The sequence below is a fragment of the Musca vetustissima genome, unplaced genomic scaffold (genome assembly GCF_032173495.1).
Source record: "Musca vetustissima isolate MV318-11 ecotype Yass unplaced genomic scaffold, APGP_CSIRO_Mvet_v1 utg822, whole genome shotgun sequence".
In the NCBI taxonomy this organism is placed as follows: domain Eukaryota; kingdom Metazoa; phylum Arthropoda; class Insecta; order Diptera; family Muscidae; genus Musca; species Musca vetustissima.
The window spans coordinates 176,442-202,250 of record NW_026877185.1 but is presented as its reverse complement, the minus strand read 5'-3'; the positions used below and the strand labels follow the sequence as shown (position 1 = coordinate 202,250).

The following is a 25,809-nucleotide window of genomic DNA, read 5'->3' as shown; positions in this document are numbered from 1 at the left end:
TTTCTCAATATTAAAAAAATCTGATCAGATACCTTGTGAAAAATTTATTTATAGTATTTTTTATTCAATATTAAACAAAAATCTAATAAAAAATGTGGTGAATAATTAATTTGTAATATTTTCACACCCCCCATTTCCAGTTCCACACCGGCTACAAAGAATGCATCCTATGGGAGGGTTGGCTAACCGAAACTGTCACCGAATTCGTGTTCTCGGCTTTAGGTCTCTTTCTGATCGCCTTCTGCTATGAAGCTATTAAATTTTCCCGAGAATATTTCTTACGTCGTACCGCCATGAAGGAGGCCAGCTTGCGTGCTAAACATTCGCATGGACACAAGGATGATGAAATGCCAACAACTTCAAGCCACATGCCATTGTTGGGTGAAAAGACATATCTCCAGAAAGTGTTTGCCAAGCCCCATCTAATTCAGACCTCCATAAATGTCATACAAGTGATTTTGTCCTATCTACTGATGTTGGTCTTCATGACCTATAATTATTGGTTGTGTATGGCCGTGGTATTGGGTCTTGCCGTGGGTTATCTATTCTTCGGATGGATCAAACAGGATGTCTACGATAATGAATGTTGTCAATAAGACTTTTTATAGAGTAAAAAAGAAAGCTGCATTTAACCAACGAAATTTTAGTTTGTAGTACTACTCAGATTTTAACTGTGCCATATTTTGATAAGTTTTTTATATATTATTATATTGAAATAAAATTGAAAAAAATTAAAAAAAATAAGAAAATCATTGGGAATTTATTTATCGATCGGACAATGTGGTATTGTGGCTATTTAGAGACATTGACATATATTGAAAATGTTCTGTGATGAAGTGATTTACCCATCAAGGTGCCAAAATGACAAATTGCAGTCACTTCGCAATGCTTTGGTTGGAAAATTCACCTAGTACCATCATAACTTTATATTAGTAATCAAATCGCACACTCTATAAGTTTTTTTTCACTCAAAAAATGTTCACAATTTTTATCCTTCGTTGGGAGGATGAATGGACCCATCATGATTTTTTGGATTTGGTCAAAATACGATGATGTGCAATGTTTAGCACATTCCATTCTCCAAATACTGGAGTTATAAAAATTGACAATTTAGACCATTTGTGGGGGAGTTACCCGAAATCGGACATTAAATAAAGTCCTATAGCTCATATAAAAATAATGGATTTCATTTTCCCCAAACTAATATTTGCTATCCTCAAAGAACCTGTAATACCGAATTACAGCTACTTGGGTTGGGAAAATGCTCATACTACCAAAAACGTGGCGGGCTTTTTATATGGGTGCTATGTAACAACCAGGGCTCATATAGAACATTTTCTAAAAAAATCTTGCTCACCCTTCAGAAAATTTACAGCCCTTTGGTAGGAAAATGCGAGTATAACATACAATATACAGAAAATTAGTCGAGACATTTATATGGAGGCTATGTCCAAACATGGACCAATTACTTACTTACTTAGCTGGCTTGTGACAGAACTTTCATTCCATAAGCCGAGTAAGAAAAGATTTCCAGGCGCGTCGGTCTTTTGCGCTGTTTTTCCAATTTTCGGCGATGTTGTCTTCGACTTGATCTTTCCAACATATTCTTGGCCTTCCCCTTCTGCCTTCTGGGCTGGGGCATCATCATCCATTCTCACAACATGAGAGAATGCAGCTCAATACGTCTAACAATGTCGATGCCCGAGAATTGGTGGTACAACTCATGGTTCATTCGACGGCGATATTCACCGTCAACGCAGATCAGCCCATAGATATTTCGGAGAATTTTTCTCTCAAACACTCCAAGAGCTGCGTCATCTGCTTGCTTAAGTACCCATACTTCAGATGCGTATAACAGCACGGGTAGTATCAGCGTCTTGTAGATTATAACATCTTTGACTACTTCGAAGCTGTAGGTCTCAAGTTCGACAATTGGTCCGAGACAACTGGACGTCTTGAGCGTTGATACCATCAGCTTGGTCTTCCCGCCGTTTACTGCGAGACCCACTTTGGCAGAATCCTCAATTTGTTTAAAGGTGGCTGTTACAGCTCTCAATGTTCGACCCATTATGTCGATGTCATCGGCGTAGGCGAGTAACATGGTGTACAGAGTGCCATTTCTGTTCACTTTTGCGTCTCGTATGACCTTTTCCAGCAGGATGTTAAAAATGTCATACGACAAACTATCACATTGTGTAAATCCTCGTTCGGCATTAAAGGGCCCAGAAAGGTCCTTTCCGACTTTAAGTGCTGATCTTGTGACTGTTAAAGTTATCCTGCATAGCCGAATTAATTTTGCAGGAATGCCAAACGCAGACATGGCTTTATACACCTCTGAACGGATAGGGCTGTTAAATGCGACTTTATAGTCGACGAATAGGTGGAATGTGTCGATCTGTTTTTCGTGGGTTTTTCCAGGATTTGGCGCGGAGTGAAAATCTGGTCAATGAAGGATTTATTAGGTGTGAAGCCACATTGGTCCAATAATGTCATTGACCATTGGCTTCAGTCGTTCACACAGTACGCTGGATCGCACTTTATATACGATGGGAAGGAGACTTATATCTCTATAGTTGCACATATCGTCTTGTCTCCTTTTTTGTGCACAGGACAAAGGAAATTAAAAATCCACGCCTCTATAAAACATCTTTCTTATCTAAAAAATATATGTTTAATTTATTTTTTATTTTTCATTCCAGATTGTTGTGAATTTCAGAATTTGCGTGTGATTACAATCGAAAATGATCTACAAGAAGTTGCAAATATGGCAGGACCGGCCGGTCTACAACGATAATTATATCTTTTGGAGTTATCGTGCTCTTTTTGGGTAAATTTCACAAAAATACCAGGCGCCCAGAAAAAAAAATAGAAAGTATCCCGCCAAAAATAAAAATAATGTAGAAGAAAATTAGATTAGACGAACCCCATTGAAATTGGAGAAAATCGGTTTAGATTTAGATATAGCTCCCATATATAGTTTCGTCCGATTTTTTGTGAATGATGCACCTAACTCTCAATATTTGTCCGATTGAAGCAAAATTTTGCACAGAGTACTGAATTAGGTCCCAACTGATGTATGCGAAATTTTGTTGGAATCGGTTAAGATTTAGATATAACTCACATATATAGTTTCGCCCGATTTTAGGTAAATGGTATGCCAAAGTCCCTATATATCTTCCGATTTGCACGAAATTTGGCATAGCGTACTGCATTGAGTCTAGAATGATGTGTGCTAAGTTTCGTGAAAATCAGTTCAGATTTAGATATAACTCACATATATAGTTTCGCCGGAAATGGTGCACCAAAGTTCCTGAAAATCATTCGATTTGCACGGATTTTGGCACTGAATTAAGTCTTGAATGACGTGTGCTAAGTTTCGTGAAAATCGGTTCAGTTTTAGATATAGCTCCCATATATAGTTTTGCCAGATTTTAGGTAAATGTTATGCAAAATTCACTATATATCTTTCGATTTGCACGATATTTGGCATAGCGTACTGAATTGAGTCTAGAATGATGTGTGTAAAATATCTTTAAAATCCGTTCAGATTTAGATATAGCTCCCATATATATGTTCGCCACATTTGAAGTAAGACCCAAAATACGAATGACATGTTTATGGATTGATCTAAGTCGGTTCACATTTAGATAAAGGTCACATATTTTAGTTCATCCAATTCCATGTTAATGGCCCTTCTGTTAGAATGCATTCGTTTAATATATCCATAGTGGTGAAGGGTATCATATAGTCGGCTCCGTCCGACTTTACTACTTTCTTAATGGTTTTTTTTTTGGCGCGTAACTTCATATTTTAATCTGAGCGCCTGGTATTTTCGCGAAATTTGTCAGAAAAATGGACAAATTTTTTGGCGTAGATTTTTAAAGAATATTTTTTCATGGGTCAACAATTAAGGCGTGGATTTTTTAAAGAATATTTTTTCATGGGTCAACAATTAAGGCGTGGATTTTTTAAAGAATATTTTTTCATGGGTCAACAATTAAGGCGTGGATTTTTTAAAGAATATTTTTTCATGGGTCAACAATTAAGGCGTGGATTTTTTAAAGAATATTTTTTCATGGGTCAACAATTAAGGCGTGGATTTTTTAAACACTTTTTTTTCATGGGTCAACTATTAATGCGTGGATTTTTTAAAGAATATTTTTTCATGGGTCAACAATTAAGGCGTGGATTTTTTAAAGAATATTTTTTCATGGGTCAACAATTAAGGCGTGGATTTTTTAAAGAAAATTTTTTCATGGGTCAACAATTAAGGTGTGGATTTTTTAAAGAATATTTTTTCATGGGTCAACAATTAAGGCGTGGATTTTTTAAAGAATATTTTTTCATGGGTCAACAATTAAGGCGTGGATTTTTTAAAGAATATTTTTTCATGGGTCAACAATTAAGGCGTGGATTTTTTAAAGAATATTTTTTCATGGGTCAACAATTAAGGCGTGGATTTTTTAAAGAATATTTTTTCATGGGTCAACAATTAAGGCGTGGATTTTTTAAAGAATATTTTTTCATGGGTCAACAATTAAGGCGTGGATTTTTTAAAGAATATTTTTTCATGGGTCAACAATTAAGGCGTGGATTTTTTAAAGAATATTTTTTCATGGGTCAACAATTAAGGCGTGGATTTTTTAAAGAATATTTTTTCATGGGTCAACAATTAAGGCGTGGATTTTTTAAAGTCAATTATACTTACCAAATTTTTGCATGGCAAATCAAAATAAAAATGTTGTTGTTTGTTTTTTTGTTTTTTATATTATTAAAAATGATCTTTATTTAGAATACAACAAAAATCTACAACCAAATAAAATAAGTATTTTTTGTTTTTGTTATTATTATTATTTTTTGTTTTAAATATTTTACACTAAATTCTTGTTCTCTTATAGCCTAGACAGACGACAGCCTTAATTTGCATTAACAGCCTTAATTCAAATTAACTTGTACATAATCCTCATTTTTATGTGTTGTTAATGCACAAAATCAAACTGAATTTATACTGAATTAAGCAATTTCAATATGGCAATGCTGTAGAAAATAAATTGATTGTTGTCAAATTTGTTTACGATTACGAAAATAAAAATTAGAAATAAAGGCAAAATTCAACATTTCTTCAAATTTGGAGCTGTTTTATCTTAATTATAGCTGTTACTTTTCCTTCCTGTCATGTATCAATTTCAAAAAGATGTAATCCTAAAAAATATTGTAAACAAATGTCAATATTTTCTTCCTACACACAGACAAACAATACTTTTGAAAGAAAAAAACTGGTTCATAAATGCAGAAACTCTCGTCTGTCAGGGGTAAATTTTAATTCAAATTAAGAACTTTTTAATGCAAATTAAGGCTGTCGTCTGTCTATGGTATTACAGATAATTTCAATTTATGTTTCATGTTGTTTGCTTTGTTCGGTTTGTTTTTTTTTTGTTCTTATGTTGTTTTTTTATTTTTCCTTCATTAAATTTAAATAATAATAATTATAATAAATTTGTTTTGTTGTTGTTGTTTGTTTTTGTGAAATCTTGTCATTGAAATTTGTTTGTTTTGTTATTATTCGTATATTTTTTTAAATTGTTTTTTGAGTTTTTGAAATTTTACACTGATCATCATTATACACATACACAAAGATCATTCATCATCGATTCATTCATTCGTCCCATCCAACCTCATTGTGGTGGCGATAATTCAGGATTGACTTGGGGTCAAACCTGAATTGATCGTTCCTATTTTTTTTTTTGCTTTCATTTTATTTTTTTACTTCTCTCGATTTAAGTTGAACAGAAAATTAAATTTTTGTAGTCCAAAGGACTTTTCCTGCTTAACTTAAATCCAACGAATTTTTTTGTTTTCTTTAATTATTTACTTATGTGTTATTATATGTATAAGTATACTTGCTATATATATATATATATGCTACATACATATGTATATAAAAAATAATGACTAATATCGAGAAAAAAGAAACTAAAAATAAAAATACTTAAAATTTAAATTGGTATCGTATAAAATAAATATATGTATGTATATGCGATCGTTTTTATTGCTTATAACGTAAAAATCTAGACAAATCTGTATGTGTCTGTGTGTGTGAGTGTATATATTTGAGTTGCTGCTGCGGCTAGACAAGAAAAATATCAATCGAATCGATGCTCAACGATATTTTCTCTGGCTATGGTGGGAGGAGAGTATAAACATTTTCATTTGAGATAATTTCCGGATTTTTTTTCTCCATAGAACTTCGAAAAAACGGGAGAGTAAAGGAATTAAAGGTTGCGGAAAAATCAAGTTATTTATGCTGCCTTTTGTGGTTTTGATTTTTTACCGGGGATGGGTTTGAATTGAGCAAGAATTTTGGTTTCGTTTTCTTTGATATGGACCACTGGATTCATTGCAAATAAAAAATATTCAACGGCTTTCCCGCTCCTGAAGATCACCTCATCTCTCTCCTGGCATTCCATTTTTTCTGTAATCTCGTGATTTTTGTTTTTCATTCTCAAGTTGGGGTTGTTGTTGTGGCTGCTGTTGCTGCTGTCGGAGTATCATTTACAAGCAAATCCAATAATTGTTTTGCCAAAATCTTTTTTCATAATTCTCATAAACTTGTGGTGCCCGTGGTCATCATGCCACCGGGATGATGCATGCCACCATTCTGGAAGTACATATAGTAATTGGCATAGGGCTGTTGTGAGGCGGCGGCTGCAGCCACTGCCACCTGTGTGGCAGCCACTTGATGTTGGGCCAAAGCGCTGGTGGTATTCGAAGCACTCTCACAATCCAACAGCTGTTGGTGTCCGCTGACCGCTGAACCACCTACCGGCGATGGTGTCATCGGCAGACTGGCTGTGAGACCACTGTTGACGGGATTGCCAACCTGACAGCTGGCACGCAATGCCACCGCCTGATGATGGGCCAAGATGTCGGTAACGGTGTGCGGTGATGGCCAGCCATGAGCCACGGCGGCGGCTGCCGCAGCCGAATGGACCTGATGCGGTGAACCTGTCTGGGGCGGAGAGGGTGTGCCGCATGACACTGTCGATTTCATGCTATACGCATTGTAGGGCTGGTAATACAAATGGGGATGGTGGGCATGGGCAGCGACAGAGGCAGCCGCAGCGGCCGCCTGGTGGGCCTGATGAGCATGGGGATGGGCTGTGACTGAGGCGGCTACAGATGTCACCACCGAGTGGGGCGGCGTGTGGTGCATATGACCGTGTCCATGATGATTGTGTGAGCCATGGGTGGGTGTATGGGCATGGGCACTGTGGGCCGCATGGGCCTGAGCCAATGAGTGAGCGTGTTGCTGCTGCTGTTGTTGTTGCTGCTGTTGTTGTTGCTGCTGTTGCTGTTGGGCCTGCTGCTGCTGCTGTTGGCTGTGCGAATGCTGAGGTGATGTACTGGGTGGCGGTGCTGGTGTGGCCACAGGGGCCGGTGTCGGCGGATGATGGCTAATCGGATTCAATTTGTTGCGCAGTATTCGTGATATCGAGCTGACACTGGGCACATTTGTCTTATCGCAGATACCCTCGCTGAGTAAACGATCACGGATCTCCCAGGCGAAAATGCCGGGATCACGCTGTTTCAACTCGCGTATATGATTGACAACCTTCGGGGTGGTAACGCGCGGCTTAGAGCCACCAATTGCACCCGGCAGTATGGAGCCCGTCTCATGGTATCTGGCCAGGATTTTCGAGACACAACCATGGCTGACACGCAGCTGGCGGCTAATATCACAGGGTCGTATGCCTAGGCGGGCCAGCTCCACAATGCGCATGCGTGTGGCATTCGGCAGGGGTCGTCCATTAACGAAGACACCACCCAATTGGTTGACTTCACCATATTGAGGGCATTGATTTTCTGGAGGAAATAGAAGAGAAAGAGGGGGAGAAGAAAATTTATGATTAATATCTATTTTCCAAGGAAAAGCTTATTGTAAGAAATCAGAAGAAAATAATAAAAGAAGTAGAAAAATAATAAAAACAAAGAAAGAAATTATTTGAATTGGAATGTTTTCCTAGAAAATAAAAATCTAAGTATGTACGTATGTCCGTATGTTTTTTCTAGTACGCTCTGAATATGCCTCATTTTTTGTAATTAGTTCATTGAACAGAAAAATAACAAAAAAATTGCAACAACAACAACAACTGTAGCATTTGTTGGAATTTATTGGCTGTGAAGCACCATCATCAGCATTGGCATAAGTAAAACCGCACGGACTTGTGCTGCATCTGTAGACTTTGTGCCACCAACCAACCATTGTTTCTAGTTCCGAGAATTGTTGCGGATATTGTTAATGTTTGTTTTCTTGTTTTTGTTTGTTGCAATTTTTAGTTCTTGTTGTTATTTTATTTTTTTTTTCATTGTAAGAGGAAGCATGTGTGTTGAATGAAAGTTTTTTTTTGCTAGTCCCAAGTTTTTTTTTTCTTATTTTTCGGGAAAAGGAAGCCTTCATTCATGCCATTTGAATGAGATTTGGAATGACCTAATTTTTTGTTGAAATATTTTGTTATTGATTATTTATCGATATTGGTTATCGATATTGGATTATGGTAACAACGGAATCATTTTAACATTATATGTTGCAAATAAGAAACAATACGGTAAAAAATGCATTGTTTCGATTTCGATTAATTATCGATAAATCGATAATTATCGATAAATTCCAGATTTTGTTAAAATATCGTAAAAAAGTGTATTTTAAAAATAAAATGCCTCAAATATTGAGTGATAATAACAAAAATCTTTTTTTCGATTTTGAGAAATTTCGATAATTATCGATAATGTTTACAAAATGTTATTGGCAAAATAAAATAAATATTGCTTAATTAAAATGCATGAGAAAAGTGTAATTTCAGTATAACTACTTCAAAAAATCATTTCGATATGTTTCGATAATTATCGATACTGCAATATTTTCACAAATTTTAGTATTTTTTGGTTTCAAAATTGTTATAGACAATGTAAAATGGAGTTTTTACTAAAATTTCTATGTAATTAGTTTTCAAAATGTAATTGGAAAACTCAATTTATCGAAATCGGAATATATCGTAATTGAATATTTATCGATATAAATGATTGCATATTACATATATTGACATGATATTGGAAGAATATTAATGACTGATGTTGAGAATTAATTGATTCAATTTCGATTAATATCAATATTTTGAGTTAATATTTCGATAAGTTTCGATAATTGTAAAAATTTTGCAAACATTTTTCTCATTTATTAATTTTTATTCGTAAACATTTGGGAAACAATTTAAATCAATTGAAATTGTTTCAATTAATTATCGATAAGTTGAAATTAAATTTCGATAAGTTTCGATAAATATGAAAATTAGGGAAAAAAGTTTTAATTTGTCAAAATGTCATTCATTAATATTAAATAAAGAATTTGAATCATAGAAACTGCATTACATCGCTATAGAAATGTGGAATTAAATTTCGATAAGTTTTGATAAATGTTAAAATTTCACAAAATATTACGATTTTGACAAATGTTATTAATACATATTAAAGGAAAACATTTAAATCGATTAATTTTTTATCAAATAGTTTACACAAGTTAAGTTATCGATTAAAATAGGCAATCGATAATTTAACTTGTGTAAACTATTTGAAAAAAAGTAATCGATTTAAATGTTTTTCTTTAATATTTATATGGACAAAAATTGTCAAAATCGAAATATTTTGTCAAATTTTAACATTTATCGAAACTTATCGAAATTTAAATTCATTTTTAACTTTAGTAACAATTGTAATAATCGATAAATGCAATATTTTATCAAAATCTGCTGGTTATGTTGGTAAATAAAGATTTTTTTTAATTTATATTATTTTTATTTAATTTATTTTTAAATAAATAATCATTATTATTTATTTCGATAACTATCAATTAATATTTAAAAAAAACTCAGTTTTGCCATAATAAACCCATAATCCTAAATAGAGACCCTCCTCTGTGTCACTGCTGGTTAATTTAAAACAATATAATTAATTGTCACCTTTTGTCTTTCCATTTTGTGGCGGATTTCCCCAAAAGGGAACCCACCCTTTAGGAAAAGCCAGTAGATAAAGATCGTTAATCATTTGTGATGAGCCAAAAAACGAAAACCAAGTGATTGAAAGAAATTGCACAAAATTTAGACATTTCGATTAAAATCTAAACACTTCATGTGACAACATGATGTGACAGTGATTGAAGAGGCAACAAGCTACTAAAAAGCTACTGAGTATCTCTCGTTACACAATTTCGCCATATGTTGTCCAATTTGCCATTGGATACTAAGCAGTTTCTCCTTCGTTGCTCAGTGGCCAATTGCGAATTGGAAGGGAAACCCAAAAATAGTACCAGGAAATTTCATTTTCACTGTTCTTGTTTAAAAATAGAGCATTCATTTTTTCTGTTTTGTAATCTTCAAATTTTTTTATTTCCCTATTTAGCCACACTTGTAGACCATTTGAAAAAAATAATCTCATTTCATTCATTCATTTTTTTATTACCATTTCTTTCCTCCATTTTTTGTTTGTTTATGAATGAAACGTGATTTACTCGATTACATGTTTATCAAGTGTGCAGCATTTTGCTTGCGGTATATGCGGAGTTGTCACTCACTCACTTGTTCCGTTCACCAGAAATCCAATACAGTATGATTTCGAAAAGAAAAAAAATAGAACCAATAGCTTTTCTAGCCCCATAAATAATAGCATGATATTGAATGAACCAGCGAGCGAACAAACGGCTGGTGGTTGTTGCTGTTGATAGGAGTACAATCAGACAACCAGCTAGCCATTCAGTCAGTTATCCAATCCAGCCACTGGTGGTATTGTGGGCAGATTTCTATTTTGTATGAATGGATGTTTGTGTGTTGGGCAGTAATATGATCCGAATATAATTGCCCAGCCTAAACAACCAACAACTGTTAACACCATTTGGAAACAATCTTAAAGAGGTTTTTTACAATAAAACAATACCATTAAACTAATGCGGGAGAGGCCAATAGAAGAAATAAGGGGTTAGGCGCACACAATAGATTTATAATTTTTGAAAAAAGATTATTTTTATTTATGCTTATTTAAAGTAAAATGGTACAAATCTCCACGTTGGGCGCCATTTATGTCAATTTAAAATTTGTTAATTGAAGAATTCTTTTGAAAAACGTTGGGCGCCATTTCAAAAATAGTATTTTATTCATATTAACATTAACAAGGATTATGGAAATCAAAGCTTTTTGTGATTTAACATATATTTATATAATTGTGGCGTCCAACGCTGACCTCTGAAATATTTTAACTCACGTTGGGCAGAAAATATAGTCTTTTTATAAGATAATTTTTTCAAAATGAAACATAATATTTGTATGTTTATAAATTTTAAATGTTATGATAATTCTACGTTGGGCGCCATTTCAAAAAAAAAAAAAAAAAAAAAAAAAAAATTGCACCCAATTTGAATTTTTAAAATGAATATAAGTCTAACTCTCATGGTGTTCCTCAATGTTTTAATATAATTAGAGAAAATATATAACTACACGTTGGGATCCATTTCAAAAATATTATTTTTTTGGTGTTAAACTTAAGAAGGATTTTCGAAATGGTATATTTTAGGGATTTTACTTTTTATAACTCTCGTTGGGCGCCATATCAGGAAATATAGTATTTTTTATATGATTAAGTTGTAAATCTTTGAAAAAAGAAAAATAATATGTTTATGTTTATTTAATTTTACATTGTACATAACTCCACGTTGGGCGCCATTTATGGTAATTTGAAAAAAAAAACTGATATTGCTTTCAATTTCAATTTTTAGAACAATAATGAGTCTACCTCTCATGCTGTTCCTCAATGTTTTAATGTAATTTGGAAAAAATACATAATTGCACGTTGGGCGCCATTTAAAAAATATTATTTTCTTGGCATTAAACTTGACAAGGATTTTCGAAATCTTATATTTTCGTGATTTTACAAGGATTTATATAGTTAAGAGAATTATGGCGCCCAACGTAGACTTCTAAAATAATTCTAAGTCACGTTGGGCGCCATATCAAAAAATATAGTCTTGTTTTATAAGATTAAGTTATAATTTTTTGAAATAATATTTGTATGTTATGATAATTCTACGTTGGGCGCCATTTATAGCAATTTGAAAAAAATCAGATATTGAACACGATTTGGATTTATAGAACGAACAAAAGCCTAACTCTCATGGTGTTCTTCACTGTTTTTAATGTAATGTTGAGAAAATATATAACTACACGTTGGGCGCCATTTCCAAAGTATTATTTTCTTAGTATTAAACTTAACAAGGATTTTCGAAATGCTATATTTTCGTGATTTTACAAGGATTTATATAGCTAAGAAAGCGTAGACTTCAAAAATATTCTAACTCACGTTGGGCGCCATATCAGAAAATATAGTTCTTTTTATACAAAAATCGAATATATTTAGCATATCTTTCATGGTGTTCATAATATTTTATTATAACTTAAAGAAAATATTAGAGTTGAGTAGTTCCGGAACGGACTAGTTCATTGGAACTATTCCGAGAAAGGAACGATCGGAACTAGTTCCAGCTCTTTAATTAATATAGTTCCTTTTTCTGATCTCGTTTCGAGAGATACATTTATTACTATGTAAATAGTAAAATTATTTTATTTAAAATATTTTTATTTATTTATTAACAACCTAATATGTTGTGCTCATCGTCCTCCAGTTGAATTCTGTAGCTTTTGAATATTCTACTAAAAGAACTATATGAAATGAAGGAACTATATGAAGCAAAGGAATTACATTAAGGAGCTAGTTCCTTTTTAAGGAAGGAAAAAGATCGATCCGCTACGTGAACTAGATTGCCCATTTTAAAAATATGTTATTTTCATGATATTAAAATATTTTTTTTTATATTTTTATAGTATGGAAATTATGGCGCCCAAGGTAGATTTTCAAAATATTTGGGCGCCATTTGAAAAATATTATTTTCTTGATTTTAAAATTAAGAAGCATTTTCGGAATTATGGATTTTATTTCCTTCTCGTGATATAACAAAGATTTACATAGTTATGGCTCCCAATATTTCAAAATACATTGGGCGCCATATCAGAAAATATCGTTTTTTATATGTTCGATTCAATTCCAAAATTCAGAATTATATATGTTCATACACATATATCCCATTTGTTCTCCTTTTGAACATCGCTGATTTAATTTATATCACTTCCACCCGCAAAATATGCCGCACATTAATTATCCTTAGGAAAATTGCAACTCTCACTTCACAGCATGACCAAACCCAGCTTTGTGTTTTAAACTCTTTTGCATGTCAACCGCAAGCAACCAACAACAATGATTTGTTGCAGTGATGGTGCAGACACACACAAAAATCCCGATAACAAAAGTCACCTATCTACCACAAAGCCCCCTACCACCCTGCTATATGCATTACTCACAACTCTGTGGCTCTTCAAATATGAAACCGGCAATTGTGTAGAGAGTATCATCTGAGTCTCTGCTGGTGCACTTAGTAACCTGAGCTATGCCGTCGGCATTTGTCATTTATGTGTGTGTAAACATGACATTTGACGTTTATCGGTTTGTTAAAATGTCATATTGAACAAGAACAATAACAAATGATGATCTACCACTAGAAGTATATCGCAAGCAATTATAACTAAATTGTATTTCCACTATCAAATTTCCGCCAGCGATGATGAAGAGAAGATATTCTTGAGGCGGTTTTGTGTTTTATTGGTTTTTCTTTGCATTTGTTGTTCCCTTTATTACGATATTGATTATGACATTTTTGCATTGTTTTTTTTTCTTGTGGTACCGCAAAATAAAAAACCTTTAACCAATTAAAGCCGGAAGAAAATGATAATTCCTTAGTTGCTGTGGCTTTATGTTTATTTCCCATTGCAGTTTATTTTTTTGTGCACATGGTATGCGATTGAGTTCTGTAGGATTTTTGCGGTTAAATACCAATCGAAAGTGTATCAACACAATTATTTATTTATTCAATTCAGCTGTGTTCAGTAATGCCGTCGGTGGCATTTTTTATTGAAGGAAGGAAGAGTAGAGGTTAAGGCAATTTATTTCAGTTGGTTCGGTCAATTTATCTTCCGGCCAAAAATGAAAGAAAACCAAGGGATTTATCAGTACAGAAGCCAATGTTGATAGCTATATGGCGGGGTTTTTTTATTGGAAAACAATTTGTCGCGGTTTTCGGTTCCCTTGGTTTTTTTGCAGAGGATTCTTTGCAAGGTGCGGTTGATTATGTGAAATGTTGTTGGGCTATTGTGAAAATGTTGGTAATATATGAGGTCAGAGAGAGTTAGGGGAAGAGATTTCTTTTTCATTAAAAGAAATACAATTTTTTTAATTCGATAAACATTTCTTATGGCGCCCAAAGTTAGGTTTCAACACATTAATTTAAGAATAATGTTATGTACCGGTTTCATAAATTAATGACTGTCATTTCTTAATTTATTTTTCTTAAAATAACATCCGATTTGAAATTTAATTTTATGTTGGGCGCCATTTCAATGTATATTAGTTATGCAAAAAATATGGCTTTGAACAATTAATAAAAGTTTAAATTTCGACGTTTGATACAGTTTCGAAAGAAAAAATAACAATAACAAATAACATGACTTCTTATTTTCATGTTGGGCGCCATTTCAATGATTTCTATACAATCGAAATCACAAGACTTTATTAAAATTATATATTTTTTTGATGTACAGTGGACAAAAAATCGGATAGATATTATCATGGTTTAAACTTATGATACCAGGCATTGTCATCCAAACCGATGTAAAGGTATAAGAAAATCCGCAACTTGGTTTTACAATTTTATCTTTTTATAATGTTATAAAATTTTGAATTAAACCCACGTGGGGCGCCAAAAAATGGTACGACTCTTTGGAAGCTAAAATAGTTAATATTTTCAGGACGTTGGGCGCCATTACTAAGAGATTTATTTTTTTCTTTATCTATTTTCTATATGCGAGCATTTCTCACGACTCTTATAGCTAACATGTTGGGACCAATTCCAACCCAACCTACATTGTATAGAACATAGTAGGTTGGGCGCCACATTAAAAAAACTATTTTTTGTTTTCAATTTAGAAACTAAATCTAACTTTTTTACCAATAATTGGTTTGCCATCGCCACTTTAGTTTCAGAATATATGAAAGTAAAACAGGCGCATAATTTCACGTTGGGCGCCATTGCAGACGATATGTATATCTTATCGTACTTCATAAATGAAGTACTAAAGTCTGTATAGAATTTAATTTATGACTTTTTTTGAGATTATAAAAATTTTTCTGTATCCTCACGTTGGGCGCCATTTCTAGAAACTACTTTAAATATCCAAATTAACGTACTCAAATACAATTTGAATGCTTTTTATATTGCATCTAAGGTGTTGTTTACGAAATTATGAAAAAATAACATATGAATAATTTCACGTTGGGCGCCATTTTAGGCTATATACATTTTTATGAAGGAATAAATATCTGTATGGAATTTTCATAATCCCTACGGTAATATTTGCGTAATAGAACGTGTTTTTGGCGATTTAAAAAATGCTTATGTATTCTCACGTTGGGCGCCATTCCAAATAATTATGTTCAATATCCCAAATAACCTAGTCTAATAGAAATAAAATTATTTATATAGCATCCATTGTGTAGTTGCAGAATATATGAAAATAAATTCTAATGTATGTTCAAATGTTGAGCGTCATTCCTGGCAATATATATTTTTTGAAGTTATCAATTATATGTATCTATATATATTTTTTTTGAAGTACTCGTTGTTAAATAGGCACTAACATAGCTTTTGATGGATAATACCCCAGCTTTGTGGGATCTAAAAGATATTCATGTATCCTCACGTTGGGCGCCATTTCTAATATTATTTTTTTTTATATCCAAAAATACTTAATACAATCTGAATTAATTTTATATGGCATCCAGCGAAAAAATCCAATGCATAGTTTTAGAAAATAAAACAGGTGTATAATTCCACGTTGGGCGCCAGAAATTAATGGGTAATTAAAGAACAAAGTAGGAAGTGAATGCAAACAGGTGTGTTATTGTATGTTCGTTACTATTTCGAAAACAATTTTGTTTTTGTAAATTTTCAATTTAATAAGAAAAGTGGTAAATAACTTCACGTTGGGCGCCATATGTAACACTATTAGCACAAAATATTCCATTATGTTAAACATTTCCACAATACTGAGAATCGACCCAATAATTTACAAATATTTTCGATCAAAGATTTTACTAATATCCTGGATTTTTTTGAAGTTCGAAGCTAATGGATTCCATAACACACATTTATTTTAAATTTTTCTTTAACCCACAGTTTTTTTAATTCAGTTCAGAGTCACTATTTTCTATTTTTTTTTTATTAATTTTTGTTTCAAATTACCTTTAATCATTGATATGCTTTATAAGCTACACTGAGAGAAATATAACAGGCCATACGTTTCTTAAAAACAATTTTTTTGAAAGCTTTTGTTGGTTGCACTGAGTTTAAAAAATATTTATATTTTCTAATATTTTTAAATTCGATTCTTTAAAAAATATATATTGAAATTCTTTTCACTGATTTTAAAAATCGTGTTTACCTCTTTTAGGCATGATATTTATTTGGTATTGATTTGTATTTAATATTTTTTTAATTTATGATTTATTTTTTTTTGTTATTGTAATATCACAATGTTGTTGCAATTTGTTAATAAAAAAATCTTCTTCTTTTTTTACACACTTCAATGAATACAAAAAACTAAAAATTCTTTAAGAAATTTTCTTTGTATATAGAGATATTTTTTCTTCTATTTTATTTTTTTCATTTACTGCCGAAGCATAACGTCTTCGTTTTTCCGGTCTTTTTGCTGTTCTATATATTTTTTTCCGCGTTAGACTTTGTTGTTATTGTTGTGGCGTTAAACTAGAGAACAAATCAATAATTATTGTTGCTGATGATGATGATGACGACGACGGGTATTGAAGCTGAACGAACGAAAAAAAGGACCGTTTGGTAGAGAAAAACACACGCACACGTTGCCGCCAACGCCGACGTCTCATGGTCCTACTAAAAACGAAGTGCGAGTTGAACAGAAGAGGAAGAACAACCCCAAGAAGCCAGCTCTTTGAATGGTGCCTTGTTTGTTGCTTGGCTATCGGTGCGTAAATGCTGTGTGTGTCGTTCCAGAGGAATTCTTTTGTACGCATCAAAATCAAAAAATAAACTGACTGACACAGACACGAACACAAACACACACTCTCGCACAGGATACGCACTTTCGGTTTGGTTGACGCAAAAGAGGGTGGGAAACAAAAAAGAACTACATGTGGAAAGGGAATGTTTATCTCAAAAGGTACAACAGCAGCAACAACAACGATGTGAACAAAGATGACGGCCATGTTAACATCTCGTTATTATAATACAAAAAAAAAAAAAAATACAACAAAAAACAACAACAACATTGCGTTAGGTTTATGCTGCCGCAGAGCTGCTAAGCCCTCTGCTACTGCGTGCGGTATTTTTTTAACCAACCAAATTATAATTTTCCTTCTTCCTTTACCACTCCCTGCCTCTCTTTCACACACAGGCACAAACACACACACACACATCCACAGAGCCTTACTTTGCATGGTAAAAAAGGTTACAAGTGGTAGTGTTTTTTTCCTGTCGTTGTTGTTGTTGTGAACTAGAAATTTAATTTCTCAATGAAAAATTACTCTCCCTCTCCCACCCTAACTCTCACAGAATACAGCATCCTTTCTTGTTTCACCGCTACTGCTGACTTACATATGTTTTTTTGTTTTCGAAAAACCGAACTCCAATTTCGATGCCGATTTTTCAGGGGTGACAGTGTACTTAGCCCCTTGCTCGATCACAAGCGATGAGTGTTTCGTGTTCGTTCCAGTAACGAGGACCGCTACGAATCTAATAAATTGCCTTTAACACATTTTTCAGATTTTATGCGACCAAGAGTCATGTTCATGTATTGAAGTGCCATTAGAGGAGCACAGAGTAGAACGTGCGAACCAAACACTATTTAATGCCATTCCCTATGTATGTGTGTCTGTCTGTCTATCGGACTGGATGACTGTCTGTCTGTCCTTTTGTATTGTCCCTTTCAAAAAGCGTAACATACAAAGGCAAATGAATGTAACAGGGTTGCCTGTCAAATAGAAAAAAAGCATCCCATCTGAAACGATGTAATAAATTTTACAACAACAACAACAACAATAACTTTTTTCCCATTGATAGCGAAATATTTCTTTTGTTGTTGCTAGTCCATAAAATAAAGCAAAAACAACAACAACAATATTATCATCACAATAATGAACGTGTTTTAAAAACAGTTTTTCTTCCTGGGACTTATGAATGAATGAATGGTCGAAAAAGGAAATCTAAAACTAAAGGTCGTTATTCGACTAAATTGAAGTGTTTAGTTGGGATGCAGATGATGCTCTGGCATGGATGATGCCTGTGAATATCGATAATGAAGTTGTTGCCGTTTCGTTTCGGCCATTACATTACACTCAAGCAAAATCCGAACTAAGAACAAACAACCCTTTATTTTTTTCTTGGTTTTTTGTTAGGCGTATAATTATGTTACGCTTAATGATATTGTTGCTTTATGCAAAAGAAAAAAGGGGAGGAGTATGGGGTGGTGACCGAACGTAGGTTTGTTTACACATAACTATTTATTTGTAGAGCGCCAAGAGAAGTAGGATGTTTAAGGATTCATTTGTTTTACAATCTTGGTATTTGTCAATTAGGCATTAAATTGTTGGTTAAGACAGTAAAAAAGGTTTGTAGGTTTTGTGAGGTTAGGTTAGTTTTTAATTACATTATGAGCAGGTTTATTTAATACAGTATTTTCCTTAGACAATCCTGTAAATTCCGGAGATCGTTAAAGTATACCTTATTTTTTAAAGATGTAACTCTATGCAGTGAAATATATAAATATGGCGCGCAACATGTCATACAAATGTATTTTATAAAAATTGTTTAAATACTGATGGAGATGAAACTCATCAAACAGACTCAAATTTTGGAAAAAAATGCATTTTCAATGGAACTTCACGTTGGGCGCCATGCAACACAAAGATTTTCATTTTACTAAATAATTGCCTAAAATCTCACAAATGATGACATATAAAAATGATTTCATAAAAATTGCATATTACCTAATTGTGGGAAAGAATATGGAAAACCCCATTTTTTCATGGAAATCCACGTTGGGCGCCCTGCTAATAAAATTTTCTTTTATTTAATGAATTAAATATTTGCATACAAATTTCGTAATTGATAACAATGAAATACTTGATTCTATATTAATTTGACATTATTTTTAAATTGTTTTAAAATGTGGCGCCCAACATGCCCAATATTTCAAAAGTGTATCAGTGGTGACAATAATATTTTTTATTTCTACCACAGAAAATACTAATCCATATTATGTTAGCACATACCCGTGAATTACAGTAGGTCACTTCAATCGCTTCAATTCATTAGTTTGTAGGAGAGGTACGGGGGTTACCAGCCCCTTCACGTCTCTCGCCCACAGACCTAAATGTAAATAAGGACTATACGCGGAAATAATATGGATTTGAAATTAGAGTTTTCTCTTGTAGAAATCAAATTATGGAGCCCAATATATTCACAAATTATAAGGAATACAAATTCTGTAAATAATGAAAATGGCGCCCAATATGGTACTTTTGTTAACAGTTTTGATAACTGCAACCTTAAGCAATTATATTTTCCTTTATTAAAATTCAAAATTTCAAATTAAAACCCTACGTTGGGCGCCACTTAACCAAGAGGCTTTTTTTAAATTTTTGTTTGAGAAAAATTATATTTTTATAAAATCCCAAAAATCGCTAGAATTAAAAACTTTATTTGAAATAAATTGGATTTTATTTCTTTTTTACAATGGCGCCCAACGGGTGAGTTTCAAAGCAATATGAATGTAAAACTGTGGAATTTTATTGTCTCAATAATGGTTATGTTCCAAGTTATCAAACGATCTCATGTTTTTAGACAAAACTAAATTTTCCGGGGAACACCACGTTGGGCGCCACAAAATGAAATTGTTGGTTTTCAGAAAATTTGAGAAAATATGAAAAATTATGACAAAAATGTAATATTTTTTTACTAATTAGTTTTAAGGCCTCACATAAAAGTGTGGCGCCCAATATATAGTCGGTAATTGCTATTATAGAACAGTCAGTTTTAATGGCAGTCTGTTTTTATTTAAATAGGAATTATAATAATGATTTTCAATTCAATTTTTAAATTTTGGCGCCCAACGTGAATTTTTGAGATTAATTGATTTTGTATGGCACAATACGAATAACATTTTCACTACTTATGTTGGGCGCCATTATTTAATATAATAAATTTATTTTATCAAATCGGCTGAATTATGGCGCCCAACGTGAAAGTTTATTAAATGGTCAGACTATTTGTAACACATTTTTTTCTAATTAAAAATTAATCGAAATTATTTTGTACTCTTATGGTCCCCTCGTTGGGTGCCACATTAACACCACATATTATTTAATGTGAAATATGTTTTGTTTTTTTTTTAATTTTCTAAGTTCTTCTTCTTTCACTTGAACTAATTTAAGAATGTTACTGCACGTCGGCGAAGACAATACCTAACTTTATATATGCTGCCACAATATGGGCGCCACTTATACATAATTTTATATTTATCCCTAACACGTAGATCATTTCCAAATTCCACGAGCATTTTAAGACATTTTCCGTATTTTTCTTTAAATAACATGCTAATGCTGACCCACATTGGGCGCCATATAAATATCGTATGTCTTATTTCCCTTGAAATATTTTAGAATGATACTGCACGTTAGCGGCGTCTTAAGAACCTTAGGTCTTCAAACATTAAAGATTCCATATTTCGCAATAACTAACTTTATATAATCTACTGCCACAATTTGGGCGCCACTTATACATATTTTTATATTTATCGCTAACACGGAGATCATTTCCAAGACGATTTTAAGACATTTTCCGTATTTTTCTTTAAATAACATGCTAATGCTGCCCCACGTTTGGCGCCATATAAAAACAAATACATTTCGTTTTTGTTATTTTTCCCATTTTATTCATTTTTGCACCCGTCAAATTTGATGGTGCGTAGCCCTATTTGTATTTTACAGATATTGTAAATTTTAAAACAGTTATGAAAACGAAAACCTTGACACATTTGTTTAATATTGAAAATTGAAAAACATATGAATATTTTATTTCAACACACATATTTTTTCTGAGCGTACCTTTGGGTTTCCCTACCGAGAGTCACAGAAATCCAATAAATCCAAAATAAAAATTACAAAAAAGAAAAATCGAAAACACTCCAAAGAAATATTCGACACAAAAAATTAATGTTTTGATGTTTTGTAATAGGAATCAATACAAAACAGCAACAACAAAAAGATTGAAAATCATACGAAACAAAACAAAAAAAAATATATATAGAGAAATATATAGAGAGTGAACAAGAGCAATAATAACAATACGTACCAAAAAAATTACAATCGAAGTCAGATCGGAGTCAGACAACAATGAAATAAACGAGAGGGGCGCATGTTACGTTGCGCACACATTGTATGTTCCAGTCGATGATAAGTTAGTTGATTTTGTTTTGTTTTTTTTTTGCATAATATTGGTTGTACGCGTGCGTGTGTATGTGCGGATTTTCGCGAAGTTTTGAAATTATGGTGGTTGTTGGTATAGTTGATCAAAAAAAGTTTTGTTGTCGTACACAGATGTTCATTAGTTTCAATTTGCAGAAAATGGATACAACAACAAAAACAAACATGATGCAAAATAACAACAACAACATATGATTTATTTTTTTGTTTTGTTTTTCATTTCAATGGCAAAAAAGTAATTGTATAAAAATTACACACACATTGACACATTCGCATACAACAACCCAGATATGAATGAAAGATCGAAGCAACATGGTTTTCATTCACAGTGGCGGTAAGTAGGAGGATTAACACCAAAATTTAAGCGCAGAACCACCACAGAAAAATTGGAAATTAAATTTGTAAAAAAATGAGAAAAAAGAAGAAAATTAAATTAGGTGAGTTTTATTTTTATGGGTGCGCAACGGGTCTGATCATTTTTTTTTTGTCGGTGAACGCATCAAAACCCTTCGTTGGATTTGCAAATAAAATTAAAATTGTAACCGGAAATTATGGCAACTACAATAATCAAAAATAAAACCAAGCTACTTATGTACAGTGCAATATGAATTGTAATTAAAAATAGAAAGAATAATAAAAAGAGAGGATTTGTGTATCTTTCGTAAGCTGCTAAGTACAAAAAAAAATTAAAAGAAGCTACACCAAAGCGAAAAAATTAATTAACCCTTTATAGACTACCAATAATTATTTCATTTGTTAAAATAATTAAATTGAAGTACTTGAATTATAAATCAATAATGTAACAATTAAAAATGACGGTAAGTTCGACCGGGACGAACATTTTATACCCTTCACCCTGACAAAATACATAAAATCGGGACTTTTCTATGAGGGTAAATTGCTCCCAAGAAAAAAAAGGAAAAAAAACATTCAGACAGTTATTATGGAGAATTGGGCTATGACCCTGAATATGTTGCGAATATGATCTGAGGAGCTATTTAGAAACATGGACTTAAAATTGAAAATTCCCTTTGAAGAAATTGTTACCCACCAACGAATGCCAATTTGCAGCCACTTCGTAATACTAAAATATAGTCCAATTAGTTGAAAAATCAGCCTAGATCCCATAAAATACCTATAAAGGGGCTGGACATTTATATGGAGGATATATCCAAAAATCGATAGATATTTATAATTTTTGTGTAGGAAAATTTCCCACCCAAAGAGAACTCAAAATATAAAATTAAAACCAAATCGATAGAAAATCTTCATCAGTATCTTCGAAACACGGAGTTATGGAGGTGCCGTTCTGTGGGGGTCAATTGCAAATTTGGGTTAATATTAGTAATTTTTCGTAGGGAGATATTTTTAAATATTGAAATTCGGGAGATATGGGGGCTACCCTTAAAAGTGATAACATTTTTATGCATGATAGGAAGATTTACAGCCAATTCGACTGAGAAGGGTGACCATACTCCACAAAGTATCGAAATTCGAGAGGTATCCTTTAATTAGGACTAATATGAAAAGTGAACCAATATTCAAAATTTTTGGTATGAAGATTTGCTATCCATGAAGATTTGCTACCCATGAAGATTTGCAGCCAAAAATATCGAATTATAACCAATTTGTTTGAAAAACGAAACCAAACTCCCCCGATATCGAAATTTAATAGGAACCCCTATATGGTGCTATGAGAACCCAAAAGTTCTAAATTACAACCAATTTGATTGTAAAATATGCCCAAACTCCCCAAAATACCGTAATTCCGAACGTTATCCCGTTATATGGCGGCTATATTGAAACCAATATTGATACTTTTTGATATGGAGATCTACTACCCAAATGGGACCTTAAAGTGTGAAATTACAGCCAATTTGGTTGAAAACACGCACTCAAGCTCCCCTAAATACTGGGCGGTTATATGGGGACCACCCTAAAACTTGGGCCAATATCAATATTTTTTGGTAGGAAGATTTGTACGCTATGATAACAAAAAATACCAAAATACAATCAATTCGGTTGAAAAAAAGTACACGAACAAACCCAAACTCCCCTAAATATCGACATTCGGTGGATGAGGTTATATGGGTACTACCCTGAAACCTTGGCCAATATCAACATTTTTTGGTAAAAGATTTGCTTACCAAATTACAACCAATTCGGTTGAAACATGTGCCCAAACACCCCTAACTATCGAAGATTTGGGTGGTAGTGTTATATTAGGATTACCCCGAAAATTGACCAATCTGCATAATTTTTGGTAGGGAAATGATCAACCCTATTAGAACCAAAAATACTAAATTACAGCGAATTAGGTTGCATACCTGACTAAAATCGCAACAATACCCAATATTTGGGAGTAAAGTCATATAGGGGCTACACTAATTAATACCTGGAACGTCATAGTCCATTTTCAATACCAAACATCCTAGGGATATGTGAGCAATGTATGTGCAAAGTTTCGAAGCTCTATATTAAATATTATGGACATTCCTGTGATTCCACCAGACCAACGGACATAGCTAAATCGACATGGAATTTTATTCAGATCAGGAATATGGGGTCTTTAACAAATATTTCATGATATAGCAAAGCAAATTTAATATTCACCTAGCCTTATGGTGAAGGGTATAAAAATTCCAGAGTCTATAAAAATCGAATTTTTATAAATAAATAAAAAAATAAAAAAATCCAAGATACTTGGTTTGACGTACGACCCTGTGTTGTGTTTTTTGTGCAAATTGTGTATTTGCATATTCGGCTAAAAGTGGGACCTTAATATTTAACTAAACTCCATGGTCCTATAATAGATTATAGCGACTAAAATCGCCACAATGCCGAATATTTGGGAGTAACGTCCTATAGGGACTATACTAATACGTAGACCGGAATATTCCATTTTAAATACCAAACATCCTAGCTAAATGTTACTCATTAATATTTAAACAAACTCCATGGTCCTATTAAAATATTTTAAATAATTTTGTAAAAAATTTCTTTCACCTAACAAAAAAATTCTCTGACATTGGTAGTTAAAGGGTTAATATGAAATAAAAACTAGATAAAAATCCACTAAAACCCCCAAGTGCTGCAATACAGAGAATTTGCAAAAACAAAAATACAATAACAGAAATTACCATTAATAATAGTGAATAAAATATAACAAAAATAACAACACTAAAAACTAAATTTTTGGCTAAATTTAAAAGTATGTATGTTTTATAATTATATCTAAACTTATATGACTACAACACATTATTACATATATATCGTGTTCCACAGAGAGAACATAGTGGTGTAGGTGGGGGTTACTCAAAATCTATTCTTACAATTACCAACAATATTTGCTGCGGCAAAAAAATGACAAAAAAAAATACAAAACTACTAAAGTGCATCATTTATGGTGTTTGTTGTTTCTGTGTGCTCTTTACAATAATAAAAATAAAAACAATAAATACATTTTCATATTCTTAACTATTTCCAAGTAAACTAATAACTCAGAAAATGTGATTATCATCATCATGATTCATCATTACGTTGGAAACGAATCATCATCATCATCTTTTTTGTAGTTGTTATTTTTGTGTGATTTTTTATGAAATATTTTTTTTTTTTTGTACACCAAAGTCAAGTCGAAGTTCATGTGAGGCGTGTGTTTTTGTTGCATTTGTATTTATTGGCAAAGAAAATATGCATTTTTATTTTTTGAGGAAATAAAAATATTTATTATTTTTTTTTAATTTTTAAATACCTATTAACGGGAATTTTATGCTCTTGTAAAATTCAATGCCATTCTATGTACACAAATTCATTTTTTTTTAATTAAATTAAATCTGTGATGAATTTTACGTATATATTTCTGCTCTAGGATGGCAACAGATGACACTATCGAACGTTTAAATTGGAAAGTTGCATATTTTTTAGCATAAACGTTTTGATGTACCAACATGTGTTGTGTTGTTTACAGCGATACATTTGCTGATTTTCAATTGTTTTGCTCGCCCAAATTTAATTTAAATTTTGAGTGGAAAGTTTATTAATTTTTTTTACCATAAACATACTCAGGTACGTTTTGATGTACCACCA

General features: G+C 32.6%; 2 protein-coding genes across 2 annotated transcripts in view; one reads left to right on the top strand and one right to left on the bottom strand.

Annotated features, from left to right (window-relative positions):
* Window positions 1-293: 293 nt before the first annotated feature.
* On the top strand, window positions 294-2,794 carry LOC133321784 (high affinity copper uptake protein 1-like). Its single transcript, XM_061530857.1, has 2 exons — window positions 294-585; window positions 2,700-2,794. The coding sequence occupies exons 1-2, from the start codon at window positions 294-296 to the stop codon at window positions 2,792-2,794; spliced, it is 387 nt and encodes a 128-aa protein (XP_061386841.1).
* A 3,708-nt stretch (window positions 2,795-6,502) lies between these two features.
* LOC133321783 (paired box pox-meso protein) overlaps window positions 6,503-25,809 on the bottom strand; it is a 104,175-nt gene continuing 84,868 nt past the window's right edge. The window contains exons 3-4 of the mRNA XM_061530856.1: window positions 7,430-7,863; window positions 6,503-7,309 (exon numbers count right to left, since the gene is read on the bottom strand). Of these exons, the coding sequence (XP_061386840.1) occupies window positions 6,602-7,309; window positions 7,430-7,863 (1,142 nt within the window). The 3' untranslated portion in view covers window positions 6,503-6,601. The remainder of the gene's footprint in view (window positions 7,310-7,429; window positions 7,864-25,809) is intronic.